Raw genomic sequence first — 17,503 nt, 5'->3', positions numbered from 1 at the left:
TTAAAAGGTCATGATTCAAGCTGACTATTAGATTGCTAAAATGGTAAAACGAGTCGAAGATTTAAACCCAAATTCAACCTATTTAATGAAAGAATCCAAATAAGTTTACCAGTTTATATTCCAAATCTGTTTATATAAATCCATATATATTTAGAGTGGGTCGGTTCTAAGTCATTTTGATGAGTTGGGTTATAAATTGTTATCGTATAACTGTAAGTCAAATGTAACTTTCTATTCTTTCCTGGTGAAGAGTTTAACAACCTGGTAGTCTTTCAGACTATATTCTATCCCGCCGATAGATTTTAATATGAATAGGATCTGCCTTTCAAGCTTATTCAAGAACAATTTTCTACGTAACCATCCAATCCCCTGGAGTTTTGGTAGCTTCCCATCATGACTTGTACTATTTTTAAGAGACCTCTTTTGGATGATTAGACTCCTGATTTAAGTATGCAGCGGACATGAGATCCTTCAACTGCATCAATTTTTTGATTGAATGGCAAGTAGGTCCACCCGTTGCTTTATTTATAGAGTAATATGTACGCAGTGGGTTGCCGACCGGTTTTCTAGTCTTGTGATCAAGGTCCGCCGTACCGGTACCGGTCGGCGTACCGGTGGCCGGCCGGATCGGTACGGTACCGGTCCGGTCCGGTCCGTACCGGCCGGTACCGGTGGTTTCAAAATCCACAGCGCGCGGCGCTGTGATTCTAAAAAAAAAAAAAAAAAATCGTACCGGTGCGAACCGGCCGGTTCGCACCGGTACAAGGCCCGTACCGGCCGGTACGGGCTCCGAACCGGCCGGTACGGGCTCCGAACCGGCCGGTACGGGCCCGAACCGGCCGGTACGCACCCGTACCGGCCGGTTCGGATAAAAAACCGGGAAATACCGGTTTTTTATCCGTTCCGGTACCGGTCTAGGTCCGGACCGGTACGTACCGGCCCGTACCGGCCGGTACGGGCCAGTACGGCATTCCATGCTTGTGATTATGGCCGGCTCGAACCGGCCGTCGACGAGAAGTGGGAGTGAGGAGCGGGTGTGGGAAGGCACAGAAAGTAGGACTGTTAAAGTTGACGTAGAGCTTACTCAGAAGCTGATTGACTAATTCATAACCTTTTGTCTAGAAAAAGCCGGTCGAGAGAACCGTTTGGCCCCTGCTTTTCGATGCCGTTGCCCCTTCCGACCAACCTCGTCTTGCCCTACCGTGCTACTGCTGCGTCTGTGGGTTTGTCGAATATATACGTTCTCGTCTTGCCCTTCAACTGCATCACAAATACTTGCAGACCTGCACTTTGAGATACCCAGGATTAATTTGACCGACTGTAATATATCCAAGAAAGCTGTCATCACTAACATCCTCCATTGCAGTGATTCTGCTACCATTAGATTGAGCATTGTAGCCTCCTTGCTGGCTTTTTCAAACATGCATCTTCCATTCTGGATTCAGACCGCTGCACTTCAGTATTGCATTGCCACCTTTTTTTTCTTTTTTTTTTTTGGCTTTCTATTGTTGTTCAGGATGGAATAAGAATCTACTAGATCCTCCTGCAAATCCCATAATATCTTTTTTGGCCAGTAAATCGGATGATCTAAATTAATCGAATATAAATACATTCACGAGGATTAGAAAATTAAATATCAAAAAAGGAAATAGGAAGATATGCCGTAGATCCACATGATTTGTCACATAAGATATCATCCAATCAGCTACACTAGTAGCTTCTCTATAAATATACAAAACCGATAGCAGTGAGCGCATCATTGTTACAAATTCTGTAAGGATGGATAAAGTTTTCATTCGGTAGGAAATAATTTTCTTTCAGGTGACACACAGCATAACAATTTCTGGATCGAGTCTGACGTACAGTCAAACTCAATGTTCATGGAATCCCATGTGTCTCGTGGCAACTAACAAATAGAAAACTTGGTTGCTAAGGCCTAGATAACCAAGAGCAGAGATCCGGGTCCACGGGATAGATAGTGTGCCCATGTGAGTAGAGTTGGGCAACGGGCCGTGCCGGGCCGGCCCGGCCCAGGCCCCCCGGCCAAAACTCTAAACGGGCCGTGCCTGGCACGGCCCGTGAGGCACGGAAGGCAAGCCCGGCCCGGCCCCCGGCCCCTCTATTGGTGAGCCGGGCCGGGCACGGCACGGCACGGGCCGTGCCAGGCACGGCCCGTAACGGGCGGTAACGGGCCGTGCCAGGCACGGCCCGCAACGTCTCTAAACGGGCCGTGCCTGGCACGGCCCGTAACGGCTCCAGACGGGCCGTGCCTGGCACGGCCCGTCTGGAGAGGGGGGAAGAAAATAGCCGTTTCCAACGGCTATTTTCGGGAAAAAGACGGTTTTGCCCCTCCCAACAGTCCTATAACGGCTGAATTGAGGGGTATTTTGGGAAAAAAAATTTATCGGACCGAGCCGGGCCCAGGCCCGGACCGTGCCAGGCCCGCGTGCCAGCCCGGCCCAGGCCCTTATGGGCCGTGCCGTGCTGGCACGCGGGCCGTGCCGTGCTTGGCCCGCGTGCCTAGACCGGGCCGTGCCGGCCCAGGCCCGAAGCGGGCCGTGCCTGGCACGGCCCGCTGGCCAGGATTCGCTAGCCCAGCACGGCCCTATCAAAGGGGCCGTGCCTGGCACGGCCCGTCACTGTAGCTGCTGGCGGGCCGTGCCAGGCACGTCCCGCTTCGTGCCGTGCCGTGCCGGGCCGTGGGCGGCCCGGCCCAGTGCCCATCTCTACATGTGAGTGTGTGGTGTATCCAATTCATTGCACATGGAGCCCCTGATTTGGTCCAAACGAGCCCGCGGCCCGGCCCAGTGCCCATCTCTACATGTGAGTGTGTGGTGTATCCAATTCATTGCACATGGAGCCCCTGATTTGGTCCAAACGAGCCCGGCATTGTAGTTTGTTTTCTATCGCTCATCTCGGCTTCCGGCCATGCACGGGAGCCACCAACTTCGAGAAACATGTGCTTCCCCACAGATGGGATAAATGTGGTCAAGCCACGGGCATGTGCAATCATTGGGGACAACTAGAGGACATCCCAACTGGATTATGTTCCAGGAGATTTGTTTTACCAACGAGCACTCATCTTTATGTGAACATTTCATCAATTTGGCACTTGAAATTTATAATTATGAGGACCCATGCGGGCATATGTTTAGTCCCAATGTTGTAGATCTTGGATACTTATACAGGATCAAGAAACCCAAATAATAACTTCTGGCTAGCCATTTTGGATGAGATCCTGAGTTGTTACAAATAGTATCAGAGCAGATCCGTCCCATAACCTATGTGGACTAGGGAATACGACAGCACATATTCATTAGGGTTGACCACGGGGCAATCGTGATGTTTGTTATTAGATTTGAATGGATTTGAACTTTTAGCCGGACGAGGACGTCGGAGTTTAAATAGGAGAAGTATGTGAGGGCCAGTGCGGGCGTGTATTTAGTCCTACATAGGTTATCTGTTAGGTAGATCTTAGGTACTTATACAGTATCAAGGAATCTAAATAATACCTTCTGATTAGCCATTTTGGGTGAAGTTCTGGATTGTTATAGTCTGTACTAATGCCTTAGTACGTAATTCTGGTAATTAACAGGTCACACAACTGATAATAATAAGAAAGAAGCACGGCCGGCTGTTGCTAATTCACTCATGGTAGTCAAATAATCGTGCATGTTGCAATTAAAAATAGTCGACGTTTTTCCAAGTATTTGACATGCCTTGTATCAAATTTTTAGAATAATTGTAAATGTTTCGACTGTATAAATCTAAAACAGAAAAGGGTGATTCTTGTGGGTATTTATATGCCATTACATTTTGACAAGCGTTCGAGACAAGATTTCGATATAAGGACACCAAAAGAGCATGGCCAAGTGATCAGTTGTGGTCAATAATGAATTTCTTGTATGGTTAAAGATCTTCGGTTAATCAAATATGTCAAACAGGACCGAAGTTGGACAGCACCCAATCCATACTTTGCCCTAAAAGGCCACCTCCCAGCATTTTTAAGTTGTGGAATATCATCACAAATATCGTCTTCACTTTCTCTTTTTCTTTTCGCTTTTATTTACTCTCTTTTTGCAGCACTTTTTCCTTTAATAATTTGCCTCGCCTTCTTTCAAAAAAGAAATGTTTGGGGTATGAAAAATGAACTTTAACAGATATTTATTGGGAAGGAAATCAGCCTATAAATTGGATTAACTGCGAGCTAGGGTTTACGATGTATTGATGAGTGGACTGATTTGACCGTACTGTCTAATGCTCTTTGTGATCTTATATAGGCAGCCAATCATGGTTGCACCTTCATTAGATTTTCACTTTATTGACCCAAAATTATGTTGATGAGTAGATCGAACAGGAGATAGACTAGCTTATTGGATAACATCAGGTATAGGCATAATAATGCTAGGATTTGATGTATGCAACTAGCGCTCGGGGTGTATGGAGTAAGTGGAGTTTTAGTGAGAGAGAATGTAAGTTGCACTATTCCTTGACCTCCTAAAGAATTTCTATTATTTGTGTTACTTTTAAGTACACTTGCACTACCATTATTTGATCCTCCTCACCTTCTGCTTTCTCATCCTTCAAGTGACTACTAATAGAAGAAAAAGAAATATATCCATTGAAGCTGAAAGTAGTTATCTGGATGGCAGTAGATGGACTAATCTTTTAGCAGCTGGATTTGACCCCAGTTGCTAGGTGCATGGTCCAGGATATGTTCTGATATTTGTCATAGCCCTGAACAAATGATAGGTGGCATAATATAAGTGAGTGTGTTGTGTTTGGGTGATGGCCCAAGTCTCCAATTAGTGCCTTAGATTGTGACGCTAGATGGAGCCTCTAGAGCAATCCTACTCTCCATTGTAGGCGAGGCATTACATTGGGTCTGTCTAGGATCGATTTTAGGATGTTTTCTTGGCCAAAGAAATCTTTTATATACTTTTGGATGGTATAACATCAAACAATTGTAGCATGAATACAGCCAAAGCCATACAGAAGGTACTCGAAATGTTCTCCTAGACGAGATCTCCGAAATGATTGGCCATATAAGAGGCAACCTAATCCGTTGCATTGCTCACCTCAAGAAGCCTTCATTTTTAATGTGATAAATTTGACAACATCAGCTACATGCAACCTTCAATACACAAATTGTTAAAAATAATACAACTTCTTGCAATAAGGGTCATTTATGAGCCTCCTGTATGAGCTACATGATGCATGGGCTCCGCATGATAGAACGGCAGCCATTGCACCGTATACAGATGGTTATGAATGTATAGAAGTTAACCTCTCTTGTTGAACCCCAAATTGTAGAGGATTTGAACTCGGAAAAATCAATACATCATACATTCAATCAAAAGTTGGGATCCTCTCCAGTTTGCCCCGAGAGCCAGTTCTCCAATCATGGTTGTCCATGATCAGAAGCTGCGATTTGATGAACCTCACCGACACATTGCTCTATGCAAGGCATGGGGCAATAGCATCACCCACAGACGGTTGTGATTGGAGAACCTGTTCTCTCCAATCATGAACCAAAGAATAGCCCAATTCTTGCATCAACTAGAAGTAATTGTACATGAAGAAGTTTGAGGGAAGGCCCTGCTCCACCAGGAGAGAGGATGGGTTCAGCAAGAAAACAGAGATAGGATTCAAGGTTTAAAATCTCGACAAAGAACCTTTCATGGTGAAGCACTACTACCCACCTTGTTCCCCCTACTTTGCCATACAACGAAAGGCGAGCAGGCGAGACGCTGCTATAAACGAGCTGGCTTCGCATACATGGGCCATTCGAGACAACGAAATGTGACCATTCCCTTCGAAAGGATTTATAGATGACATAAAAACGAAGCCGTGGGTATCTTTCACTCACGCGAGACTCTCCTGTTGCTCTATGGACAAGCTTTGAGATGAGTGATCGTATGTAAGAGCGCATGATCCAATGTGATGGTACATGATCCCATATCTCAAAGCATAACCGAGCAGTTATGTGTAAGCGAAAAAAGCCGGTGGTCTTACACACGAAAGAGCCAATCCAATCCCGTTTAACAGCAAAGCTCGTCTAGCGCAACAATTACAGTACTGCTCGAATTTGCATTTCGAAGGTTCAGTTGTATCTTTCACATAAAAGAAGGATTCATCTTCCTCCATGCGAATCCGCCATTGGATTATGCAACAATCGCTTTGGTAGTACCATATTGAGCCGAGGTGTATGGAAGGAGGGGGAGAGATAAAAGGAATTATTTTGTCGATGGTGATAGCCGAAAGTCCCAAATTCTGACTTTAATTGTCGATCAAAACTCAAAATATTTGTGAGGGCTCTCATAGCATCAATTGAGGACAATAGCATCATCATCAGCATCAATCGAGGATAATAGCATCATTTTTGGAGTTGTTTAAGGGTGGCGACATCAATTAGTGCCGAAGAGAGGAGAGAGAGAGAGAGAGAGAGAAATCGATCAATTCAACAAAAGCTTTCAATGGTTTTTATAAGCGAAATATCCTGATTTTATTTCATGTTGGTTTAGTTTGGTATGAATCAAACTGTCTGGTCTGAATTAATTGAGTAAACACTACGTGGGATTGTTGGGTAACTACCCTTTGTTGGTGCCTACGAATGAAACAGAACAATTTGCATTCCCACCTGAATCCTGTACCCTGGTCAGGTAACACATTATTCCATTTCTATTAAAAAATCCGTCGCCGCCTGGGAACCAAGAACATCCCTCGGCCCAACTCTACTCAAGTTTCTCTTTTCATTCCCACTCTCACGATCCGACATTTATCCCCGTCCCACCGACAGGCTATGACATCCTAACTCAGGAGGAGAAAAGCAAAACACTTTTTCTATCCTTAAAATATCTTCATTTCTTCAAATTTAATTAATTTTAAACTTAAAAACAGCATGCCTACTTTTCCAGCTGCCACTCCCACTAAATCCAGAAATATTGAAGACGACTTGAAGTCCATCTTTCCCCATCCCAAATTTTGTTTTATTTTATTTTGGAAGCACATGAAATCATTTTATTTCAATGAATGATATTTTTTTTTTGGCCGGATGCTAAACTGATATCCATCAGCAGCAGCAGCAGCAGCAGCAGCAGCAGCAGCTCGTTTTGGTTACCACACAGAAGAAATCGGGGAATCAGGCTTCTCTTGTAGTTTCCCCCCTTGTTTTGCGCCACTCCCTCGAGAGCAACAGGTGCAATGGTTTTTTGAATGGTCAATCGCTTCGACTGGCAGTTCAAATGACCTTGAAACATTTCCAATATTTGGATGAACCCACTGAAGCATGCAGCTAACAAGATAAAGAAAATGGAAGGATAATTTTCAAGATTTTTTTAGATAAAGAAAACTAGCATCCTATTATTCCTCGGCTCTGCAGGTCTAGAAAAAACATCGAAAACATTCCTTTAAGAAAAAAAGCATAAAAATCAACAAGATCCTGGAAGTTCGCCAAAAATTTAAGCTTGTGAAGCACATGAAAGTTACTCCAGACAAACAAACTAGATACCATAGGAGTGTACAAAACAAACCAAATCCGGAGCATGTATTTATATCCAAATAATGAAATGGCCTGAGCAAGATTGTATCACCTATGATAGCAAGTTAGCAACCACATTTTCAACGAATTCAAGAAGGCTTAAACATTGCATACAGCAACAAAAAGTACAGAAATGCAACAAAGTCAATCCACATATATCAAGGGAATAACCGATTCAAAGGTTTTTAGGTATCACATTTATTTTTCAAGTCACAATGCCTCCATAAAACATAGAGTCTGATTAGCAGACTCCCCCGACAAGAATCCACAAGATTCAAACTGACTTTGCCCCAACATTGCAATGCAATACAGATGCATGTCCATGTCTGAAGAACACAAACACAAAAAAGAGTATAAAATTTCCAAGACCACATACCAAACCTAAAAACCCTGATCAATAAGATAATCACCAAGCCTCTCAATGATCATATTGCACTGTCCAGGTGTCATTGGCTCATCATAAATGCCTATAATCAAAGCCATATTGGTTTTCTTGATGGTAACACCTGCAGAACCCTGCAAGCAATTGGAGAGTCAGATCAACAGTCGGGATTATCTAAATCAGTATCATTATCATTTCCCGGTGGACCAAGAGATAAGTAATATGAAGTTAAAGATTAGAGGCTCTTTCCACCTTCATAAATTTGGTGTAAGACAGTCAAAGTAGATAATATATATAAAAAAAAGACAATCAACACAAAAATGCAAAGCTTTGAACCTCCACCTCGACAATCAAGATGCCAATACAACAGCTCCAACTTATAAAAATGTTATAGATAGCAGATACCAGGGAAGTGCATTTTGAGAAGAAAGAATATGTCATGGGTGTCAAAAGGTTTTTTTGCAATGTCCTGTACATGTGCATTTGTCTATCACTAGCAAAAAATTGACCCATTAAGAATAATCTCATGCATTTAAAAAACCATTGACATGCCAAAATTACAAGTAGATGGCCTCATGCATGAAAAATATTAATGGTGAACGAATTATCCAGTTACCTTTTTGCCTCGAATAACAGCCCCTGGTTCACCTTGGATCACCATGTATTTTGTACTGCCAAGGTATAGACCAGTTGGTGCAAGAGATCCAGGTTCCGCAAAGTCATTCATAATGCCAGAAATCTCTTCAGGTTTGACCTACAATGACGGATTAAAGAAAACATGAGAAATATACAGAGAAACATCTGGGTGAAAAAATGCTCGTGCATGATTGGACCAATACAACTGATTTGGTTAACTAAGTGCCATGTATAATGGGGGGAGTGGAATGGCAATACCATAAAAGGCCGGTGTTTCAAAAATGCACACACACAGAGAGAGAGAGAGTGATTTGTAAAAATCCAACAGACAATCAAGCATCAGATTGAAATGTTTTACGTGAATTGGACATCTAACAGGTAGATCGAAGCATAACGTGTGTGCAAAACAAACTTAGATACCCCAAAAATGAGTGCACGACACCAGATAAACTGAACTAGCAGCACACCGAAATATCTCAAACTAACTGGCAATAAAAAGCATTTAGCAAGCTGTAGCATAGTGTATCGTATTAACTTTCTACCCTACCATAGAGGAATTTCTCCTGCATTGAATGTAAAGAAAACATATATGCCATATATGGAAACATACCCAAGTGATAATCGAAATGATACCACATAAGTCAAATAAAGCACTATGACATGAAACCTCAGATAATTATACAGGGCATGTCTATTGATGTCACAATAAGAGATAAATCTCTTGTCACCAGAACTTCGATGTCCATACATTATAATCTTAGAAGAAATTTGGTAAAACAATATAGCACGACTAATAAAACAAGAAAATATAAGTCTATACCATGAAAACCAACATTAGGGAAAAAAAATATGGTGGTAGGCCTAAAAGCCTACTATTATAATTGCCAACAAAATTTTAAATTCCTGGAGCAAATAGGTCTACTACTGTAACTTCCAATGATATTTGAATCCTGGATCAAATCCATTGCAACATTCAGGCTCAAGGTTATTGATAGATATGAAATTATGGATTCAACGACTATGATATTGAAACAATAAAGAGTGCAGAATTGAAATGGACTTTTCTTCACAGATGGTTAATTTTTACAGATAGAAGTTCAAGTAATCATAAATCTGATATGACCTGAGGTATCTATCAATGGTAAATAGAACACTACAGGAAAAAGTTAAGCAGAGGGGAGAGGAGACGAGATTAACCACTTCAAAAGATAGGACCTCCAAAAGCCTTCAGCCATTTCTTTTCATTGTTAGAATTGATGGCAAGTAGGTATTTGCTCCATTACACTTTAAAGATTTGGAGCTCTTTGATTTTACAACACCAGAAGGCAGAGAAACTTTAAAAGGAATATAAGAGAAATGATCAATGAGGGACTAGTTCCTTGCAAAATTACTTAATGCCACCATAATCTCAAGGAAAGCAAATATACTAAAATGTATCATTCCTCCACCCACTATTACAACCTTGCCACAAAGGTTAATCAGAAATAAGTTCCCACACTTTTCTTTGAGGCTTTAAGAGGTTACCATATGGCATCTTAGATTACAAAATTTTGGCAACCAGACAAGGACCAGAGTTACCATTTTGATTTCAGGAACCCTAGGTCCAGACTGCATGTGCTTCAAAATTGATTCTAAGCTAGATGCCAAAGCTGGTAAATACTTGTGTGGAGACATGATTATGCAATAAATTTATCCAAGAGAGAGACAGCACCCCTTTCAAATAACTCTTCAGCAACAGGACTGATACACTTGAGACGCTTTGACTTTGTATCATCCATATAGTCATAAAGACACCATGATTATGGAAACCACATTCATCATACTTGCCTAGAAAGCTGTTAAAAAGAAACAATCACCCGCTTCAAGTAGTCATTCACTTCGATGTGTTTCCACTCCATGTTCTATTTAGGCTTAGGGCATGAATTATATAGCTAAATGATAAATACCATTGTAGCAATGTTCTTTTCAACTACCATTAATAGCTCAAAACAGGTAGTTTTGCAAGCACCAACTTACCACCTCGGTCGGGTCTTTGTTTAAGGGTTCAAATAGTACAATAGTTAACTGCAAGCTCAAAAAGGACCGTCACAGAAATTGCTGACAAAAATCATATCTTAGAAACTTCCTATGAACCTATGCAAACTATGCAACTTGATAGTATTATCACCAGAAACTTGAAAATAATTGATGTGATTTAAGATGGATGGTGTGCAAAAAATGAGCACAATACATGTCAATCCAGGGTCCTAAATTGGCAATCCATCCACAAGAGCCCATGGATATATTTCCACATATATTACAGGTAGACATATGATGTAGCATGGAGCGAGTTAATAAACAAATTGACGAATCTTATCTTTATTACTTAATTTTGTGTCTTTTTCTATCTCTGAATTAGTGACAGCAATCATAATTTTCCAATGCTAAACCTGGGATTCTGGAATTCATTTTGGCCAAATTAAAAATACTTTATGATTTTCTTGATGAGCTTATTTTCTGGAACTGCTAAATGCATCAAGACAACTTGTTTTAACTAATGTTCCACTGGCCCGAAGCGGCAGAGATGTGATTAGACGTATAAATAATATTAAAGATCAAGATTAATCTAATCTAATAATTGGTTTAGACTGAGACTTGCTTTCTTAAGATTTGAGTTATTATAGCCTACATTAGATGTTTCAAATCTTTAATAATTTTTCAGATTTTTTTGATTTTTATGAGCCTTATCCTTTGGTGTTTGTTGTTTTGTCAAAAAATTGGATCAGGCTAAAAATTTCAACCATCGAAGTTTTAGTGTATCTACCCATTCTCTTATTTTAGTCCCACATAGGAAGTGTAAATGCAAGTGGTCTTGCATTTATTACTTCCCTAACTTTTGAATCCCAATTGGGCCTATAGATTTTGGGCCAAAGACCACAGTCATGCAGCCATCTTGGCTCGGATATGCTATGCACATATATGGCATGAATGGCAGCACAGTCCAACAAGTTGCCCATCTGAGACACACTCTTATCTTCCTTTTTTGGCCAATTTTCTTATTTGGATTATTTCCCAAGATAGCTGCAAGTTTGATGAGCAACTAGCCATCAAGACATGCATCTCTAGTTGGATCGTGCAATTCAGCCAGCATCCACCGGTGTCTAAAACCAGAAAGAGGTAAAGATGGTAGTATGGCTCCTAACACCTTGAGCTTCAAGGACTTTCATTACCAAGGTACTACATTCTCGGAGAATGAGGTGCAGGTAGCCGAGGCCACAGATCTAAGCTAAGAACTATTGAGCTAAAGATAAACTAAGATAAAGCAAGCTAAATAAAGGTAAATGCAAAGATAAGATACACGATAAATGTTTCATTAGCCCAAAGGTCCTTTTCCCGCATTCCATTCTAGTATTTGTACAATATATCCTACATGGTCAGATAACCACCTCCACTTCACTGGCGGTTTCAGGAGCTTAGTTGTCATCTTGCTCCATCAATTCCGGGTATCTAGTTCGAGATCCCTTCATCATTGCTTTCCTCCAGTGCTAACATGGGGACGTGCACACGTTCATCCTCAGACGTCATTATCAGTTGGGATGTGGTCTAAACACCTATATACTTGGTTGTCGGCATAGGCTAATTGTTAGCCGTAAACAATAGCTAATTCCAGACAAACCGCCCAGCCTAATTAGATCATTGATAAGCTGGTCTAAGGCTAGCCACAAGAGCCCATTATGAGTGCTTGTGGCTTACCAAATTGAACCTCTATATAAACAGCCTAGATTTAAGTTTCCCTACAAGAGAAGCTATTCTCCTTATGTTCCAAGTGTTGTTGCATTAACCTGTGATACAACTCTCCTATTTTATCCTCTCACTCTCTCTCTCTCTCTCTCCTTTTTCTTACAATGAATTTATCCTTTCCTTTTATCATTTTGTGACATTCTGATTGATCTCTTTCAAGCATATCAAGGGAGTTATCAAGCCATCCGCCACCATATGCTTGTGCTGCACTTAGAGGCTTCCTAGACCAAATTGGAGATCACTTGTACCTTGAGAGCTTACTCACCAATATAGTAACAATATTCTCCAAATTGAGGAAAAATTATTTAATTATTCCAAATGCTGCATTTGCTACAAATTTTTTTGTAAAAAATCAATTTGGAAAGATATTCTGACCTGCGCAGTTGTTTTTAGTTATTGTTTATTATTCATGTCTCGCCCATATCTATCCTCAAGTAAATAAATTTATATGATTTTAAAAAGTCTATGTTTTTTATTAATTGTTCCTATTTTTCATAATCTAAATTTTTGACTAGGTTGCCCGATTTTTTCCGAACTCCAAATTTGTACCTCTAGGCTAATTGTTCCCATATATCAAAGTTGTGAGTATGATCAAACAAATCACACAAAAGGGAAAAATATAGCTCTTAGAACAATGCTTGTCACACCACAGATTCAAGCATGTCTACCACTTTTCCTCATCTTACATATTTTGTTTCGAAAACATTTTGTTACAATTTTTTTTCAAAACATGCTTTTTAAAGCACAATTCTGTACTTTCAATATGTATGACCAACAGCATATATAAACGACCAACAAATCCTGAGGATTTGTACTAACAATCCAGCACTGCAACAAGTGGATAGTCCTTTACATCATCCACTTGACAGGAGCATTATGCAATATGGACCCTGTCGTCTCAGTGCAAGCTTTTGGAAATGCCTTACTTGGCCATTTCTCTACCCCTTTGCATCAGCACTAAGCCTCATTACAATGGTTATGCATAGGAGGCGATCAATATGAATCATGTTAGTTTTATACATCTTGATCTCATGGAAAATGCCTAAGCACATTACTTTCTTTTCACTAATTATCACTTGGACTGCCACAATAATATAACCAGATTATTAGTCATAATATTTTTAGTATAAAACAGCAATCATTTAGAGGACTCTTGCGAACTTGCCTCTAGCATGAGAAGACCTTCTCATTTTGGATTATTGGACTCCTCTCATTTTGGAACTCTATGGAATTATTGAAGCCAGCATACCATTTGATGCCGTCCCCTTAGTTTTATGTGATTAAACTAAAGGGAAAACAATGATCAAGAAAACCATCAACCTGGATCGCCTTGCCCCTCATAAAGCAAAATGCACCGCACAAGGGAAGGCCCAAGACTCGGTTTCCACCAGTAACCTCCTGTCAATGGAGGATCACCGTCGCAAATCTTCCATACTCCCTTAAACCAGCCCTCAAATTAGTATTGATTGTCAAACTCGCTCATGGCAGTTATTTGAGACAGTTCCCCGAAACTTGAGCGACTGTAGTACAGAAAATGTTATCGAGCTTCCATTAAACGCTGACTCGAGCATTACCTCGGGCTTAACCTCTAATTCCAAACCGCGATCCTCGATGGTTTATTGGAGATGATTTCTACGAACCGTGGTGCAGGATTCTTGATCCAAAAAAAAAAAAAAAATCGAAGATTTTTCTCTGAATATGTATAAGGCCACACATGAGAAAACCACAAATATCCAATATATATATATATATATATATATATATATATATATATAAAGGAAAACGAGAGAGAGTTTCATTCCACGACAAAATAAGAAGAAAAAAAAAACTAATACCAGCAGAATAAGCAGCGCTAGACTAAGAAACGAAAATCAAGAAACAATGAGTTTTACAGGAAACTCCAACAGAGAAAACAGAACATATCAGAAATCTTTGCTAGATCTATCTATAAGATCAACCCAAGAAATTTTAAAAAAAAAAAAAAACAATCCGATCCCTAGCCATGACACAAGACTATAACAGAAGATCCGGATCAAGTAGCACCGGTAGATCAACAACAGATTCAATAGAAATTTTAGCACGATCTAGGTGAGGAATTACGATCGATCGGTCAAACCCTAGCTGGATACCTGGGGGAAGGTCTCGCTCTGGGCCCAGACGCTGCCGTCGTGGCCGAGGATGGCGGCGGCCGTGAGACGCTGGCCGTCGATCTCGCACATCAGATGATCGTCGACGTACGTCTGCCACGACATCGTCTCTCCCTCTCTCACCGCCCTTCACTCTGCGTCGCGAGCACGCCGAAATGGTTCGACTGTTATTATGTCCTTCCTTTATATCCCGGACGCGGAGGAGCAGGCGTCCGAAATCCAAAGGTCCAATCCTATGGAACCCAACGAAATAAAAAAAACAAATATACCAAATAGGCTAATAGCCACATGGCATAATGTCAATGGTCAGAACTTTAGCACTCGTGGCTTGATGACCAATAGTTTCGCGAAGCGTAACGTGGAGATCTTTGTTATGCGCGAGAATTGGGCCTCGAAGCCATTCAGCGTTCTTAGGCTAAGACCGTCGTCAAGTGCGGGAGAGGATAGGAGAGGACACCCAGTACGAGCGACAGCAGCGACACAGCTCTCACCGGTGGGGCCAACGGCCCACAGGCCCGATTCCCCCCATCGAGAAAACGATGCATGTCCCCGTCGCCCTCCACGTCAGGATCTGGGAGGGCGGTTTTTTTTTTTTTCCTTTTTTTTTTTTTGGGTACCCCGATAATTCACACCCTGCTCGCTTGGATATAGCCAACAAAATACAAAAACATCAAAGCAGAAAAGAAATATAGCACTATATCACGCTTTCTCCAAACAAAATCTCTAAAATTATGAACCGTATAGGAAGCAACCCAGTCAGCTATACTATTTACTTTCTTGTATATGTGTGTAGTCTGATAGGCATTACAGTCCTACAGTAGCCCGCGAATGTCAGGTAGCAGCGGCCTGCCCTCGTCTGCACATCTCCGACTTTTGATCTAATTAATCACTGTGGCCAAGACACCCTCGAGGATAATCCGGTCAGCACCGAGTATCCGTTGGGCATAGGATATGTTCTCTCAGGCGGCTCTGAGCTCGGCACACACCACCGAGGAATCGAAGATCTACTGGTCTCTCATCGCCACTAGTTTGAAGTCATGATCTCTAATAACTACTCACGTTAATCTAACATGAATGCAATTAACTGAGTCAAGATACAATAGGTGGAATAAAAATAAAGATATAATATCAGTCTATGTCTATAAGATTTTTTCGGAATGATGGGCAATAAAAAAAAAAAAGCAACCCAATCAACCAATCGTAGGGCTTCCGAGAGAACTGTTGCTGGAAATTGGACCCGGGGGCAATCTTTGGTCGAGGGAGAGGGAGCTGCGGGTCACCACGGCGGGGCGGCGACCAGTCGGCGGGCGGCGTCCTCCGTTTGGGGTGGCCGGAGAGAGGGAGCAGGGGGTCCTCACGGCGGGGCGGCGATCCGTCAGCGGGCGGCGTCCACCGTCTGGGGTGCCTGCAGGCAAGCCGGTGGCCGGGTTTTCCGGCGCCGGCCCTCCGACGCTCAAGTCAGGGAGGGGGCAAAGTGTGTAGAGAGGAGATAAACAGTATTTGTAGGGCACGGAATTTCTCCCCCAACCCCCTCCTGAGAAACCAAGGCTCCCTTTTATAGGTGGGGGTCGGTTTACCTGTGATGTAACAGGGCGAGGCCATAGTACGGCTCGGCATGTGGCTCAGGTCGGCGCACGGTCAGGCGAATCATTGTGCTGATGTCGGCGGTGAGGGCGTCGTACGACCCGAACCAGTACGCTACCAGGCGAATCATTGCATTGGTGTCGGAGGTATGGCCGAGATCAGAGACTTATCATGGTTGACCAGACTCTGCTGGGCTAACTTGCCGTGGAGAGCTGAGAGTCCGTAGATGACAGGAGCCATACGCATTAAATGTGGAGTAAGCCGGAGATCCGCATTAATTGCAGAGTAGGCCGGAGATCCGCATTAATTGTGGAGTAAGCTGGAGATCCGCATTAATTGCAGAGTAGGCCGGAGATCCGCATTAATTGTGGAGTAAGCCGGAGATCCGCATTGATTGTTGAGTGAACTGGAGGTTTACAGTAGCCATGCGCAATAAATGCTGAAGCAGCAGCAGGATATGGTCCTCAGTTGGACCTCGGAGGAGTACGACCGTAGTAGGTGGCTGACAAGGGTAGACCTTGAGCATCAGGATTTTCCTAGGTCGGAGGTCTCGAGGTCGGATGTCTTGAGGTCGGGCGTTCCGAGGTCGGACGCCGACTTTGGCTGTTCAGGGTCGGCGATTGTGCGGCTTCTTGGGGGCATTCGTATCACTTGGGGGGAAAAATCTTATTCCCCCAACACTACCCCCCGACTTCCGAGTTCGAGCGGCTTGCGGGCTCAGACGTGGGAAGTAAAGTCTATCATTAAAGTTGGGGGGCGAATCTCGTCCGCGCCCACGTGTTTCTCGGAGTTTTTACGGCGAGACCTGCGCCCTTGGGCGTTTCGAGGTTGCTTTATTCAGCGAACTTATGGTGGAGCTCGTATCCTTACGTTTCTCGGAGCGGATGTAACGGGGGTGGCGTCTCCTGGATCGCCAAGATCGCTTCGTGCGGCGGACCCATGATGAGGGTCCTCGGGCTCAACGAGGCGGCGCCTCGATCCCGTAATCGAGACTCCCCGCTTATCAATGAGTGTGCCGTTACGGGGTTCAAAACGGACACGCGGCATGACCTAGGGTCGGACGCTTCCGATCTCGTATTACTGGATCATGGATCCGGCGAGGTGGAGGCTACATCGGGGCTCCACGTGCCCCAGGGCCTTATTAAATGAGGGGAGCGGAGGTGTCGTCCGCTCGTTCTTCAAGGCGATTCGATTCTGCGGACCCATAATGAGGCCCCGAGGTCCGATGGGACAGGGCTTCGATTTCGTACCCGACTTATTGATCCGGAGTGAATACGGTGCCTCGGCCTCCGAGGTCGACACGTGGCGCAATCCGGTCGGGGGATGGGAACCGACCCTGCCGATTTGGGCCGTCAAGGGGGTCTATATAAGCCCCTCGAGTTTGCCCTAAAGGTTTTATTTGGCTGCCTCTTATTTTTGTTGTCTTTCTCCCTT

At 43.0% G+C, this 17,503-nt stretch overlaps 1 protein-coding gene across 1 annotated transcript; it reads right to left on the bottom strand.

The window, feature by feature from the left end:
- Window positions 1-7,707: 7,707 nt before the first annotated feature.
- On the bottom strand, window positions 7,708-14,659 carry LOC103714349 (profilin-2). Its single transcript, XM_008801557.5, has 3 exons — window positions 14,468-14,659; window positions 8,539-8,676; window positions 7,708-8,056 (listed from the first exon to the last, which is right to left on the bottom strand). The coding sequence occupies exons 1-3, from the start codon at window positions 14,588-14,590 to the stop codon at window positions 7,922-7,924; spliced, it is 396 nt and encodes a 131-aa protein (XP_008799779.2). The 5' UTR covers window positions 14,591-14,659; the 3' UTR covers window positions 7,708-7,921.
- Between the last annotated feature and the right edge of the window lie 2,844 nt (window positions 14,660-17,503).

Source organism: Phoenix dactylifera, chromosome 1 (genome assembly GCF_051530095.1).
Source record: "Phoenix dactylifera cultivar Ajwa chromosome 1, Ajwa_hap1_PhDact_Kaust_v1.1, whole genome shotgun sequence".
Lineage (NCBI taxonomy): Eukaryota > Viridiplantae > Streptophyta > Magnoliopsida > Arecales > Arecaceae > Phoenix > Phoenix dactylifera.
The sequence above is the reverse complement of the archived record's forward strand: the minus strand, read 5'-3'. Positions and strand labels throughout refer to the sequence as shown.

What these genes read in the sequence shown, in the direction of transcription:
- LOC103714349 (XM_008801557.5), bottom strand. Translation starts at nt 14,590, where the DNA reads ATGTCGTGGCAGACGTACGTCGACGATCATCTGATGTGCGAGATCGAC. An exon ending in AGAGCGAGACCTTCCCCCAG is followed by an intron (nt 8,677 to 14,467) that starts GTATCCAGCTAG and finishes CCGTCATTGTAG; the next exon opens with GTCAAACCTGAAGAGATTTC. An exon ending in CTGTTATTCGAGGCAAAAAG is followed by an intron (nt 8,057 to 8,538) that starts GTAACTGGATAA and finishes AATTGCTTGCAG; the next exon opens with GGTTCTGCAGGTGTTACCAT.